General features: G+C 32.1%; 1 protein-coding gene across 1 annotated transcript; it reads right to left on the bottom strand.

Annotated features, from left to right (window-relative positions):
• Nucleotides 1–7,291: 7,291 nt before the first annotated feature.
• Nucleotides 7,292–13,177, bottom strand: LOC132705806 (chitinase-3-like protein 1). Its single transcript, XM_060676738.1, has 7 exons — nucleotides 13,112–13,177; nucleotides 11,760–11,936; nucleotides 11,378–11,613; nucleotides 9,973–10,100; nucleotides 8,759–8,885; nucleotides 8,521–8,706; nucleotides 7,292–7,618 (listed from the first exon to the last, which is right to left on the bottom strand). Exons 1-7 carry the CDS (start codon nucleotides 13,173–13,175, stop codon nucleotides 7,361–7,363), a joined length of 1,176 nt encoding a protein of 391 aa, XP_060532721.1. The 5' UTR covers nucleotides 13,176–13,177; the 3' UTR covers nucleotides 7,292–7,360.
• Nucleotides 13,178–14,219: the final 1,042 nt, after the last annotated feature.

The following is a 14,219-nucleotide window of genomic DNA, read 5'->3' as shown; positions in this document are numbered from 1 at the left end:
CCTTATATTTATAGTAATAGATATAAGATATAACATCAACATTCTTATTGATACAGGTGCATCAGCGCGTTTTTGAAATACGCCGTAAAAGTTCCCCTTTTAACTGAATTCAAGTACAACTACTTAGTTTTAAAGATTTAGTTGGGTTACAATGTAAAATAGATTTAAAAAATAAATGCATCGACATGCCAAATACCCGAATATATTATCAAGATGTATACATTCACAATAAATTAACAAGTAAAATAAAAAACGGAGAGGTTATAGTATCCAGCATTAAAGTAAATGAAGATTTGATTTTTCCCGAAAGTAGTTGTACAGTGAACAATTTTGAAATTAATTACCCCTACGATTTAATCAGTTTAGAGATAGGAACAATAAATACTGAGCGTCTAGAAAATTTCGATGTTCAACAGCGAACTGACCATTCTAGCGAGCATTTTGATAAATTACAGGTAGAAAAAGTCATTAGAACAAACCATATGAATAGCGAAGAGAAAGCAAAAATATTAAAATTGTGTTATTGTTATAAACAGATATTTTCAACCGCTAAAGAAAAGTTAAGGGATTGCAATGTTACAACTCATCATATTAGAACAAAAATTGACGAACCTATTTATATCAAAAATTTTAGATATCCGTATCACTTAAAAAAATAAATACAAAAACAAGTCTCAAAATTATTAGGTAATAACATAATTCGACCGTCAATTTCGCCTTACTCTAGCTCAGTTTGGGTTGTCCAAAAAAAATTGGATGCCTCAGGCGAAAAAAAGTGCCGTATGGTAATAGATTTTGTTTTGTATATATGAACGACATAGTTGTCTTCTCAAAATCACTAGATGAACACATTTTACACATTAAAACTTAATCATTACAATTTAAAAATACAGCTAGACAAATCCGAATTTCTACGAAAGGAAGTACCATTTCTGGGACATGTCATTACTCCGGAAGGTATAAGACCAAACGAAGAAAAAATAAAAAGTATTATCAATTTCATGTTGCCAAAAATATAAAAGAAATACATAAGTACCGCTGTCCGTGACCCGTTAATTGTCCGGAAATAGAATTGCGTGTCGGGCCCGAAACCATCAAGAAGCGAACCACCGAGGGCCCTCGAGATCACTAGAGGAGCAAGCAGAAGGTAGGGCGAACTCTTATTGTAGTATGTGCCGCGTTCTTTTACTTAGGCTGAAAAACTGAGCTATAACCCGGATGTCAATTCAAATTTGTCACCAAAATACAGTCCGCTACCAGTTTATTTTATATCGATTCAGCATTACAAATTTTTCAATTTGCACTAACAAAATATTTTAGAAAACAGAAATCAAAACGTATCGAAAACCCCAGCTCAATTAACCGACCAACCAGTTTACTTAAAAAATACTAAAACAAGAGGTCAGAAAACACGTTCCTTATGCCATAAAGTAAAAATCTTTCAATAAAATAACGAAAAAATAAATACGCAAGAAGAACCACACCTTTCAAAGACGACAATTTTCTTTACAGGATTATGACAATCCTCCTGATCCCCGGGATGATCAACAGCCAGGAACTTCAAAAGATTGATAATGTTCCCTACGTGCAAGAAAACCTAGTATAACTCTCATTTTCACGTTAACTTAAGCTCTATTAACAAGAACCTACAACTACTGTATAACTAATGTTTATTATTAAATACAAAATGAAACACTATATAGACAATTAGAAAATTCGTTAAGCTCCCTACAAAGAAAATACAAGTTATTAATACAATCAAAGATAAAACGCAGTCTATTTGACGGCTTAGGATCGGCAATTCGATATGTTACAGGAAATGGAGGTCAAGACGATCTAAAAGACATTATGTCAAATATGAAAATTCTCCGTAATAACGAGGATAAAATAAAAATGCAAAATTCAAAAACTTTTATCATTTATGTTAGAAAAACTAGAAAATATGACTAACGCCATAAATCTTCAAACGAAACAGGTTATGCTCAATATTAACAAAATTAACGAAAAGTCAAAATTACGAGAACTAGCTGTCAATGACATTTTTAATATTCAGAAAATTGAAACTTATATCGACGAACTGCTAAATATAATTTCTTTCAGTAAAAATGAAGAATTCAATCTTTTCTATTTAGATACTTCTGACATAAAAAAAAATTAAATTCGTTATTCTCTCCCAAGGAACTTATTCCTATCTCTCAACTATATTATTTTGAATTTATAAATCTTTTTTTCACGTATTGATTCACGAATGGAAAAATGTGATGACACTGTGATTTCCATGTAATATCGAAAATTGTTAATTAATATTTTTATTATTTAAAAATAAATTGATTTTGGTTTTCTTTACCTATTGATCTAATCAAAACGTATCCATTTTTCAAGAAATAGAAAATTCTTTTTGAAATAATGCTCCTGAAAAAATACATCCTATTATTTTGTGTTAAATAACTTTTTAAAAAATTGATAAAAATATTGTTTTTGTCATCAATTATAAGGTTCAAAAAATTAGTTAAACAAAGAAAACAATCTCATTGCCTTATACAAATGAGCAAGAGAAACACCCAGAGTTGTCTCACTTTTATAACGTGTAAATTTTGCAGACCCGACACCTACTTAAAGATGTTTTTTAACTATTTCAATTCTGCAAGTACGGCGCCCTAATTAAGCTGCCTTATAAATCCGACGTATTTAAGATTAAACAGAAAATCGATGGTCTTAAATTACTTTATTGCTGCTATAAACGACAATGTTTAGTAATAATTTATTTCTATTATTTAATCCATTTTTACTGCTGTCGGCTCAAATCAACACCGACTAGTTAGGATATCTGAAAGCGTATCTCCTCCAACAAATGGCATCAAAAGAGACTCTTCTGGTAGCTTGAAATCTACTCAGCAGTGGCTTATATAATCGAGACTGTGACGGATTTTCGACAATATGTAAATGAAATTCTTTTTTGTACGCGTTCGGTGGCGAGTGCCTTTTGCTTCTGAGATGAACATTTCCAAATAGCTTGCGCATAAAATAAGAAACGAGTAAATTGCAAAGTTGTAGTTCAGTTACCATTGTACAAAGGTCAAAATGCCACTATTTGTTCCTAAAATTTTGGTTCCTTATAATACTCTTGACAGAAATATCAGGCCCGAGGAGGTTTTTAAATTAATAATAATAATAATAATAATGAATACATTTATTGCTTTGCCAAATATACATATGATTACACTCCAAAAGGCCTCATAAAACGCAGACGTCCAGCAAAGCCAGACACTGTTCAAGCCTCAATTTAATGTAAACCAAGAACAAGAAAAAAAAAGAATCAAATAAACAAAATTAAATATGTTACGCAGAGTTTAGAATAATTTAGAATGTGAAGTTACAGGACAAAGGTGGAAGGAGGGGGTAGGGGTAAACAGCAGAGTGGTTTTCCGATACAGAAATTATTGAGTTTCAAGAAGATGTTTTTTATACCGGTTTTTCAAAGTTTTGGTTGATATTGTTATGTCTAAAAGACTTAAATTATTTATTGTATGTCCAATGCTATAAGAAAATGACATTTTAAACATTGCTTTTCTATGTTGTGATATTCTCAATATAAAATTTTTCTTAGATTGAAGTCATGAACATCTGTACGAAAAGTGACTTCAGGAGATTTATACTTAATTAATTTAAAATAGAATGTAGCACGGGTGCTAAGCCAACCCGTAACAGCCAAGTATGGAGAAATATCATCCTGTTGGCGAACTCCATAAACTAGCCGCAAACATGAATTTTGTATTTTCTGGATACGATATTGCAGCGTCCAGGCAGGTTGCGTACACACCACCGCAATGATTGAAGTATGACAGAACGATGGATTCACAAAGTAGTTTCTTTGCAACAATTGGAAGAAGGTATCTATGACTGTATATTAATGTTAAATTGTTGAACCGCAGCTCCAGGTCAATCCTAAACTTTTCGATGTATCCGAGTATGGTATAGGAGTGTCATTAATTTTTATGGTCATTTTGTTTTCCAAAAACCAACAGCGATGATTTAGTTGGATTTAATCGCATTAGATGATCGGATGCAATTTTATAAAAGTGCTTTAAATCAGTGTTAATTTTAGTCTCAGTCTGCGTTATTTCGTGATCTTGAAAATAAAAGTTAATTTGAGTGTCATCAGCATATAGGTGATAATTACAATATTTTAAAGCCTTTACAAAGTTAAACGTATAGATTGTATACGACAAGGGACCCAATATGGTACCTTTTAGTACACCTAACTCAACGGAGAGTGGTTCGGAATACACATTGTCGCAGAAGACCTGTTGAACTCTATCGGATAAAAATGAATTTAAAAACACGCTTGCACCTTCACTAAACCCAATGTAGTGTAAAATTAACAGATCAAACGAACTTACCTGTAGTGAAGTTCGATCTGAATTATATGAAACCTCGTCGAAATAATTCAGTAAAACGTAGTACCTTCCGCATTTTAAAGATATCGATTTTTTTTGTTCCCTGCACTCCGCTGCCATCGGTCAGTCATCCCGGCGTCTTACCTCATTCTTTTAAAGTAAACCAAATATTTATAATTGTATGCCTAGGGTTATGGGTTGGGAGGGACTTAATTATTTCGACGAGGCTTCATATAATACAGATCGAACTTCACTACAGGTAAGTTCGTTTGATCTGTTAATCATACAACGCCTCGTCTTCATAATTAAGTAAAACGTAGATGTTTAAAGAAATTTGCAACAATTATAAATATGTAGTCTATTCCTGGAAGAAACGAAATTACCACAAAACCATGGTAATTAACGATTGTTCAACACTAAACAAAAGACTACCTTTGTAGTTTAAACCGAAATACATCTAAAGAGTAATTAGAGATTAAGAGCCCAGAACAACCTCGGTAAAATTTGAGTTTTTGAATGTTTTTGACTTTTCAGTCCATCCTGCTGCCAGCCTAATTATATCCATACTTGATCCCTTACGAGCCGCGGTGGATATGGCTGCATGCCGTGTATTATAGGCAGTAAATATGAATTTATCAACACCACTACATTTGAGAACTGTCTACTCCATCTACTAATGGAGTTAGGTTTTGTATTTTTAAAACGCTTTTTAAAAGTAGTAAATAGTCAATTGCTCTGGGAGTTTCTTAATTTTTGTGTTTTCTTTAAATATTGCATTTAACACCTAGCCACAGATAATGAAGAATCTGCCTTATAAAATGGCACAACTAGAGTTGGCTGTAATCTATTTAAACCAGACCTTTTCATTCGCTTAGGGATTTAAATGGTGACGCCATCGTCAGCTATCTCTATGTTAGAGATTTCAATACTAGCCAACGTCGGAACCCTTTGTCCAGTACTAAACGCTAATAGTGCTGCTAACTAATAAGTTAATTTTTATAAGGGAATGTTATTAATAATAATAATTTAATTTATTCACGTATTAATATACAATGAAAAGGACAAGGCCCAGATGAACAAAATAAGATATTTTGAGCCTCCGTGGAATGTTTTTATGTAGTAAAGGACATTAGGCGGGTCCCAAGTAAAGCTGTATTTGGGTTTATTAGCCTAAAATCTTTAGCAAAATATAATCCTGCTATTTGAGCTATTCCACATCTGTATGAGTTCAAGGTCCCATAAGAAGCGCCTTTATTGAAAAACAATATTACAAATATTAATGCATCTGGTACAGATACTGAAAATACATTTAGATTTTCTTGCTTGCAAAACTTTCACCAAAGTTTTAAATAGGGATTATACCACTGGTAATGGAAGCCATACAAATATCCAGTAATGTGTCAGGTGCTCCGCCTAACTGCAAGGCTTGCCGGATAAGACTTTTGCTACCAACTTAATCCTTTATTTAAAAAATACTAGTTTCCTCTCGAATTCGAAATTAATAAACAGGGTCACGGTGATGTTGACAAACTTTCCGATCAAAGGCCAAATCTCAAAAAGTTTATATATATATATATATATATATATATATATATATATATATATATATATATATATATATATATATATATATATATATATATATATATATATATATAAGTTCAAGAAAAAGTCCGAATTTAGCGAGAATTATAGGGAATTCTGGAGAAGAGTTGGTGACAAGATGTAAATTTGTTGAATAAGTAGAAGCAGGTTGATATTTATATGTAGGTAGATAGATAGATAGATTCATTTATTGACTACGTTTCGTACAAAAGGGACGTACAATTGTAGCAAGTCAGTAGTTATATTCAAGTGCAATAAAATCACATTAAAAAATAATATAAAAACACACATCTAATACAAACAAAATTAGACAGTACTATACAGTTTTATAGCGCATCGATACCAGTGACAGTGTCAATTTATGCTCGTAGGGAGTAAAAACAATGACGTTGTAGGAATTCTTTAATATTATGTTTAAATTTTCTATTGCTCATCTTTTTCACGGTATCTGGCAAAACATTATACAATTTCAGGTTCAATGAGTTGTTCTCAGATTTCCTCAGTCTAAACCTAGGCCGTCTAAGGAGATTCCCCGAACGAGTTGGATAGGCATGGCAATCAGAATTAGCGCTAAAGTTTCCTTTCGTTCTTTGTATCTCTAATAACTGTTAGTAGATATAGATGCAAGAAAGGGGCATCGCTTTAAATTTTTTAAAATAAGGTTGACAATGGTCCCTATATCCTATATTAGTAACCACTCGAATGGCCCTTTTCTGCATTCTAAAAATCTCCACAGCAGCTGAGGAATCACCCCACAGCACTGTGCCATAGCATAAGTGTGAATTCAACAAAGAAAAATAGACCATAAGCAGAGTCCTTGTTCCTATCAGGCCTCTCAGTCGTCGAAGAACGAATATGTTGCTGGACAATCTATTTTTCATGTCTGAGATATGTTGTTTCCAATTTAGACTATCATCGATCCTAATGCCAAGCAACTTGACGGACTGTCCACTACTTACCAAGCAATTGGAGGAAAACACAATACTCTGCGTCTTGTCTAAATTTAATTTAAGATAATTATTTTCGACCAGACATTAGCCCTGTCCTCCAACATGCCAACCCTAACGGACAACTCCTCGATACTCTTAGCAGATGTAGTGAAGGATGTATCGTCGGCAAACATCATGCAGTGATTGGGGGCCAAGAAATGATAAAGGTTATTTATGTAGATTGTAAATAGTGGCGGGCCCAGGACAGAACCCTGGGCCACCCCGCTTACTACTGATTCAAGTGATGAACGGTCATCCTGATATTCTGCAAACTGCTGTATGTTTATGATGTATGTTTATTACAATTGCAAAACACAAAATACCATACTAATTTTATATAAAAAAATATAAAAAATTCGTATTCATTACTTATGTTGAACCATTTTCAATAATATATTTCGCTGCGTTAATCAGAGGATATTGGCCTGTACCGCAAGACCCGCGAAAATCGTCCGTATCTAATGACCAAACCATAAATCCACCCACGTTGTTTTGCAAACCGTATTGCGTCTTTATAACAATTGAATATATATCATCATAGCCTATCCATTGGTCTCCAACAATTAAATGTGGTACTTGCTGCTCGTTGTCCCAATACCTCGTATAGAAGTTGATGTAGCTGCAGATCTGTAACGAAAATTTTTATAAGGTTGAAGCAAAAATAAAACAGAAAGATATACAGAACTGACCGAAATTGACGGAATGATATGTTTTTTATTGATTACACTGTAAATATAATAAAATATCCTAGGAGACAAAAAAATTGTTAGGCAAATATTTTGCCATTGAAACATCAGGTTGGTATTTCGCCAGTATAAAGCACCCATTAGATTATTCCTAAAGCTACGCCTGTCCAAAATTACTGCAGCTATTTTTCCTTAACATATACACACCCCAGACATAAGGGGAACACGTGAATACAAAGCAAAACTCACGGGTGCAAACATCATTTCCACGTTTTCCTTGTTTCTCTTAAACTACACACATGTTCATTATTTTTCATTTATTCACTTAAACTGTGATGACAATGTGCAAAATGACTCTTTTTTCATTTTCATACGTTACTAAAACACCGTGTACGACATCAAGCAAAAATCAAAGAAATTTGTTGTTTTGCCAGTTCCACTCCAACTTTTCCATTAAACTTGTTATGTTACTGATTTCAGAACAATTTTATAAGATACACCTAGTTCCAAAAACTCACAAACACTTCCAATCTAGGTTCCTTCCTTCAATTTCTCCCTTAATGAAATAGATAAATTTTCATGAAGAATCGCGACTATTTGCTTATGCGGAAGTTTTTCCTAAATGTCGATATTTCGGATTAAACTCGGTACGATTGTAGAGGGTAATTTTTGTAACATACTGTGAATTTGGATAGTTTCTCTATTTTATTTCACCTCTACAGAAACATCGAAAATTTTGATAGTCAGACTTTGACTTCTGATATTTTCACTTTTAATAGGACAACCACCGCGAATGACAATAACTATTGTAATAAACTACTATAAAGTTAGTCCAAGACTTACTTCGTTGTATCCTAAAACTCCGACTTCACGAGTAAACGGACCCGGTAAACCGCCATCTAAAATCGGGTCATACAAATCGGCTTTAAATGGATCCTCCAAAGTAAATGTTCTTCCGAAAGTTGCAAGCCCCATATTGACTTTCGAGAGATCAATTCCTTTTTGGATCCAAGCTTCGAGACCGGCAGCCTTAAAAAAATGTTATTTAGCTGGATACAAGAAAATTGCATTGTGAACTTACTACGTTGAAATCTGTACTTCCGGAATCTGCATCCAACGAACTGTTGAACAAAGGACTAGAATGACCTACATAGTTGTTGAAATTGCCGTGATAATCGAACATGATGACGTTTATGAAATCTAGAAACCTGCGAAAAATTAAAAGTTTCTAAAGTTCCCTCAAACTTTTTACAAGTTTTATAAGTTTGTAAGTTTTTTGCAAGTATTTTACAGAAACTTCTGCAGACTACTGCTGCGTCGGAAAAATCAAAAAATCAAAAAAATCATATTAAGCGACTTTTAGAACCGAGGCAAAACTTTTCAGTTTCGAGGTGATGAAACCAAGATTTTCGAGCGTAATTTAGTATAGGCTGATTAATTATTAATTGTAAATATTTATGCTGTAGACTACTGGGCTCGAAATATTAAGATTTAACCCAAATCATTAAATGTTCGGGTTATTAAAATTGTTCGTTGATCTAGATTATAACAAAATAGTTTTTTTGAGCAACGCAATTTCACCTTTAATTTTTTTGCCTAATTAATATAATTCAATGTCACAAAACCTAGCACATAATTAATAAGCACCCACTCAACATTGACAACAGTTAGCTTTAAATATTTCAAAAAAAAAAGAATGCGTATGCTCTTCTTATATAAGTTACTGGACAATCAAAAGTTGTACGTAAATGACCATTCGGATTTGGATTAATATTTTTAACTCAGTAATCTTCGGTATTTCCAATTATTAACGTAATGATATGATAAAAATTTACAGTATTTCAACCACCCGAATAATTTTTGGGCAGTTTAGATTGCTGTTTTTCCAAAGTAGCAAAAACATTTTTTTTCTACTTATTTTTATTTTGACACAGCATTCAACGTTGCTGCAGATTTGTCGGGTGAATTGAATTTTGCAATGACTTTTTGGAACAGTATGAGGTGTCTGGCTGTAATTGGCACTGTATTTACAGAGTTCATCAATATTTCATTAAAAGCTGAAGACATTGTCCTACGCAGCCAATTATCAAATTATACGAATAATCGTCGATAAATAGAGAAAAACATGAATAAACGAAAAACTTACTCTGCTGCACATCACGATATTTTCGGCTGCATTTTAAATTTATTCTTCCAAATGCTTCGTTAAATTATTATTTATATTATCTATTTTTAAATTTGTATTATTACTTTTAAAATTCTTTATGTAATATTAACTACATAACTAGTACATACTTGTTAAGTTGCACAATATCGTAGGACTCGCTAAGAAATCTGGGACATCCATTAATAGCAGCGGAGATTAAATATCCTTTAGGTTTGAAAGTATTCTGGAGATCTTCGAGCAGCAAAATTGCGTTGGCCTAAAAGCGAAAATTAACACTAATGAAATTTGAAATTATGAAAAAAATATTTTACGTATATGCATTTTGTGTAGTTATTTAACAATATACATAAAACCTTATTGCATAAATGTTAGTTCTCATAATTTTATAGAAAAACTTTACATTTTTGTATATTCACTGTAAAAAAAAGAAATCACCCAATAATTTAATTTGTTGGTTTTGTAACTAAAACTTAGATTTCCATATGGATAATAAGCACAGGTGTCTCAAAATGCACATGTATGTATAAATAGAGTGTCCTACCGCGAAATGATATCATACTGAAATTGGTGGGGGTAATGCAACTAAAATATTTTTATAATGTATATTTATATATAATTAATAGTATTTCGAATTGCCAGGAGATGAGTGTCAATTTTCTTATTTTAAACCCGGTATATTATTACTTTCTTGGATTTCCCTGAAAATTTCGTGTATAATATCCCGTACCTAAATTTCCCTGTTTCTGAGATAATTAATATTTCATATTTTTTATAAATATCTGTAAATTTTTCCCATACTGAATCTTCTAAAATTTTACTTTAGTTAGTAATTTTGATTGTACAGGATGTGGAAAAAATAAGAATTAAAATGAAATTGGAAAAATTTGTGAAAATCATTTTCATCATCATTTGATTCAACTAAAAAATGTTATGTATATCTATTTGATTACTTTGCTTATTTATATCAAATTTCATTCGCTGCACCTTTTTGTTGTTGAGAAATTCTATACTAGTTCTAATTGGTTATGGTGATGGTTTCTATTTTTGGGGATAACGAATCGGATATTCTACTTAAAACATGATCAAATTCAAATAATCTTCGTGCTTATAATTATGATTATTGATAATATTTTTTATATGGCAACTGATATCAGTATTTTAATTATTATTATTAATTAATAAAACGATATATATTCGTATTATACATCCTAAAACAAAGTACTGTTAATTTTTAATAACAAATTAGGATTCTAAAAATAGGTGATGGAAACACCAATTGTTCCAATTTTTTATGTATCCAATATTATTATTATTATTACACAATAAATTGATTGCGTAAAATTTTAAAGATTTCCGTTTGGAACAAATTTAGAGAATTTTCCTGGGAATCCGAAAATGCAATGATATATAGGGTCTTCTATTTACAATAAGAAACCAAGCACCCACTTCCGGTATATCGGGAAGTTCCACCATCTTAAAAATATATATTTTTGCTCTCTCATTGCCTTAAATCTCTTATTAAATAATCTATACCTTATCTTGGTCGTTGCTAGCGTCGTTTCGCGAAGGATAATCCCAATCCAAATCAATTCCATCGAATTGATATTGATCGAGAAAGGCTACGGCTGAATCGATAAATGATTGTCGCAGTGAAGGATCAGCTAAAATATTCGAATATTTATCTGGGCTTTCATTCCATCCGCCAATACTGATAAAGAGTTGCAGGTCCGGATTTACTTTCTTTAATGCAGCAAATCTGTTCAACCCATCTACAAAGTATAAAATTATCGTCATAAATGTTAAATTTTATATACATTCAAATGAACAAGAGAAATATCACAATCACTGCTTAATTCGAACAAAATAAAAATAAAAATTGTCGCCGTTCGAAAATATGATAAATTTATTTTCTTACCGAGACCATTGCTATTTGCTTGGTGCGGATCTATTACTTCAAGACTTCCATTACTATTTACTCCGACGTAGGCGAATGATACTTGGGTACATAGAAATGGATCGATATTGTCCACGTCGAATTTCCCGTCTCCGGGTCTGTATACTGTCCAGGATGCAAAGTAACAAAATATTCGACCTAAAGAAATTTTTTTATTTTATTATTAATTATTATTTTATGGTAACCTCAAAATAAGGGAAAAAAAGTGTTTGGTATAGCAAAATGCAAGAAATCTTATGAACGCCTCCGATTATCTACAATAAAGATGGATTTGAATATTTTTGGTAAGAGACTCGTCAGTGTCTATAACGAATGTAAGTAACAGTGTACGTAGATTTCAATAAAAATAAAGGAACTATTTTCGTAAAGAAGTACTTTCCGATTGTCCTTCAATTTTTCCAAAAAAAAAAACAGTTTAATAATTTTTCTGATTATATATTTATAATAATGGAATTAATTAATACTACAATAAAAATAAAGATTATATAAATAAATAAATAATAAATAAATAAAATAATATGACAAGGGACAATTTTATTAACTTGGTGTAGATTTTACCGTATTTACAGCCTTTATAGAAGTATAGTAGTATATATTCGATAGAGATAGAGAGAAAACTTTTTGATAATATTGCTAGGATATTTTAAAAGCCCTTTTTGTGGGTGGATGGAGATTTCAACCCGCCTTTAACGGCAATGATGAATGACTGAAAGTACGAGATCGCGTGTTAAAAAAAATATTTTGTCTGAGCTAGTTAACACTTGAATCCAAGCAATAAAAACTATATATCGAAAGCTGGAATAACATGGCCCAAAATATCAGTATTTTTAAAACAACAGTGTCAATTTACCTTGAAGCCCTGGAAATTATGATGTTAAAAAATAATTTCGAATACGCTCTGGTCATAAATAGTTCGACAATATTAAGAATTATGTCAATTATGTAGCTAAAATAATGAGATGCACTATTTAACATGCGCTTGCGTGGTCATTTGAAATCTCGTTTTAGACATAAAAAACATGGCCCCTAAAAGTTCATTCCGAAGGCTTCAGGTCCCTTTAAATTTTCTATAAAAAAAAACAATTGAATGTGTTTAGAAAGAAAATGGCGCAAAGTGCAGATTAGTAGTTGGAATTTATATGCCGCCACTAAATTATCTAATAGCTGTATGCTAAATTCATATAAAATACCAAATATCCAAATTCGCTAGTTTGTAAATATATTTTATAATAATATTAATAAAGAGTGTTCAATAATAATGTTGAGATTAATAACAAAAATCGTTTTATCAACTTAGGCAATGTTTTTCTTACCTTCCGATTTCGAGATGGAGCCCAAAAGGGCGGCCAAAAAGCACAGTATTGCTTTTTGGTTCATGTTTTCTTTTGATATGATGAGAAAATTAAAAAAAATCGGCTTATAAAGGGTATTCAGAGTAAATTATCACTGAGATTATCAAATGCTTCACTGCCTTGATTTTTCGATTATACTTGCGAGTTTTATTTTTAATTACGCCGTAATTGTGTGTCATTCACTCCTGCGATTAGGTTGGCACGTGAGGCGATTATTATTAGTTCATTGGTGTTACGAAGTGAACTGTATTTTTGACTGGACAGCCTCAGAACGATTATGATAAAATTGTAATAAACGCTTGTCAATCAAATTACATAATAATGGGGTGACTGCAATCGACTTAGCCAGGGTTTTCTTCCTTTCGTGTCTCACTCCTGATGTGTAGTGGTGCCAAACTGCCAAACTCATCGAAATATCGCCATGTGAAGATGAAAATCACTCAATGTCAATAATAAAACAAGTATGTATATATGTATATATATATATATATATATATATATATATATATATATATATATATATATATATATATATATATATATATATATATATATATATATATATATATATATATATATATATATATTCTCACGTATTGATTCACGGATGGAAAAATGTGATGACACTATATTCCGGGATATCATCCGTTCGCTCGTTGAACTCCGACTGGAATCCTGCATCCGACTGGAATCCTGCAAATCCTGCATCCGACTGGAATCCTGCAGACGTTTCGCCAAAATCTCACTTGGCATCTTCAATGCTCGCGCTCCGAAAACACTTCGAACAATGTCTGCAGGATTCCAGTCTGCCCAGAAACTGCCTTCATTTTCTGATCGCTTATTTCTTTGTAACAACGTATGCCAATATTTCCAATGCCATCTGTTCCAGAAGTCTTGGTGAAGACGAATCAAAAGGTATCTGGATAAACCTTGCTTATCAAGATATTCAGTTCGAAATCAAGCAATATGGTGAGTGGTTCCAAATTTAAAAAATGGCCTGGGACAAAACCGATAGATTATTTGGAGCTAAGTGGTCAGAGGGGTCTAGCATTAAGAAGTGCCATAGTGA

Source organism: Cylas formicarius, unplaced genomic scaffold, assembly GCF_029955315.1.
Source record: "Cylas formicarius isolate icCylForm1 unplaced genomic scaffold, icCylForm1.1 PGA_scaffold_10__41_contigs__length_53128322, whole genome shotgun sequence".
Taxonomy (NCBI): Eukaryota; Metazoa; Arthropoda; class Insecta; order Coleoptera; family Brentidae; genus Cylas; species Cylas formicarius.
This window is presented reverse-complemented; position numbering and strand designations above follow the sequence as displayed.

Bases quoted from the DNA above. Each gene is read 5' to 3' on its own strand.
- LOC132705806 (XM_060676738.1), bottom strand. From the start codon at position 13,175: ATGAACCAAAAAGCAATACTGTGCTTTTTGGCCGCCCTTTTGGGCTCC. The intron at 11,614-11,759 runs GTAAGAAAATAA...TATACTTTGTAG, and splicing joins AGCAAATAGCAATGGTCTCG to ATGGGTTGAACAGATTTGCT. The intron at 7,619-8,520 runs GTAAGTCTTGGA...TTTTCGTTACAG, and splicing joins GAGTTTTAGGATACAACGAA to ATCTGCAGCTACATCAACTT.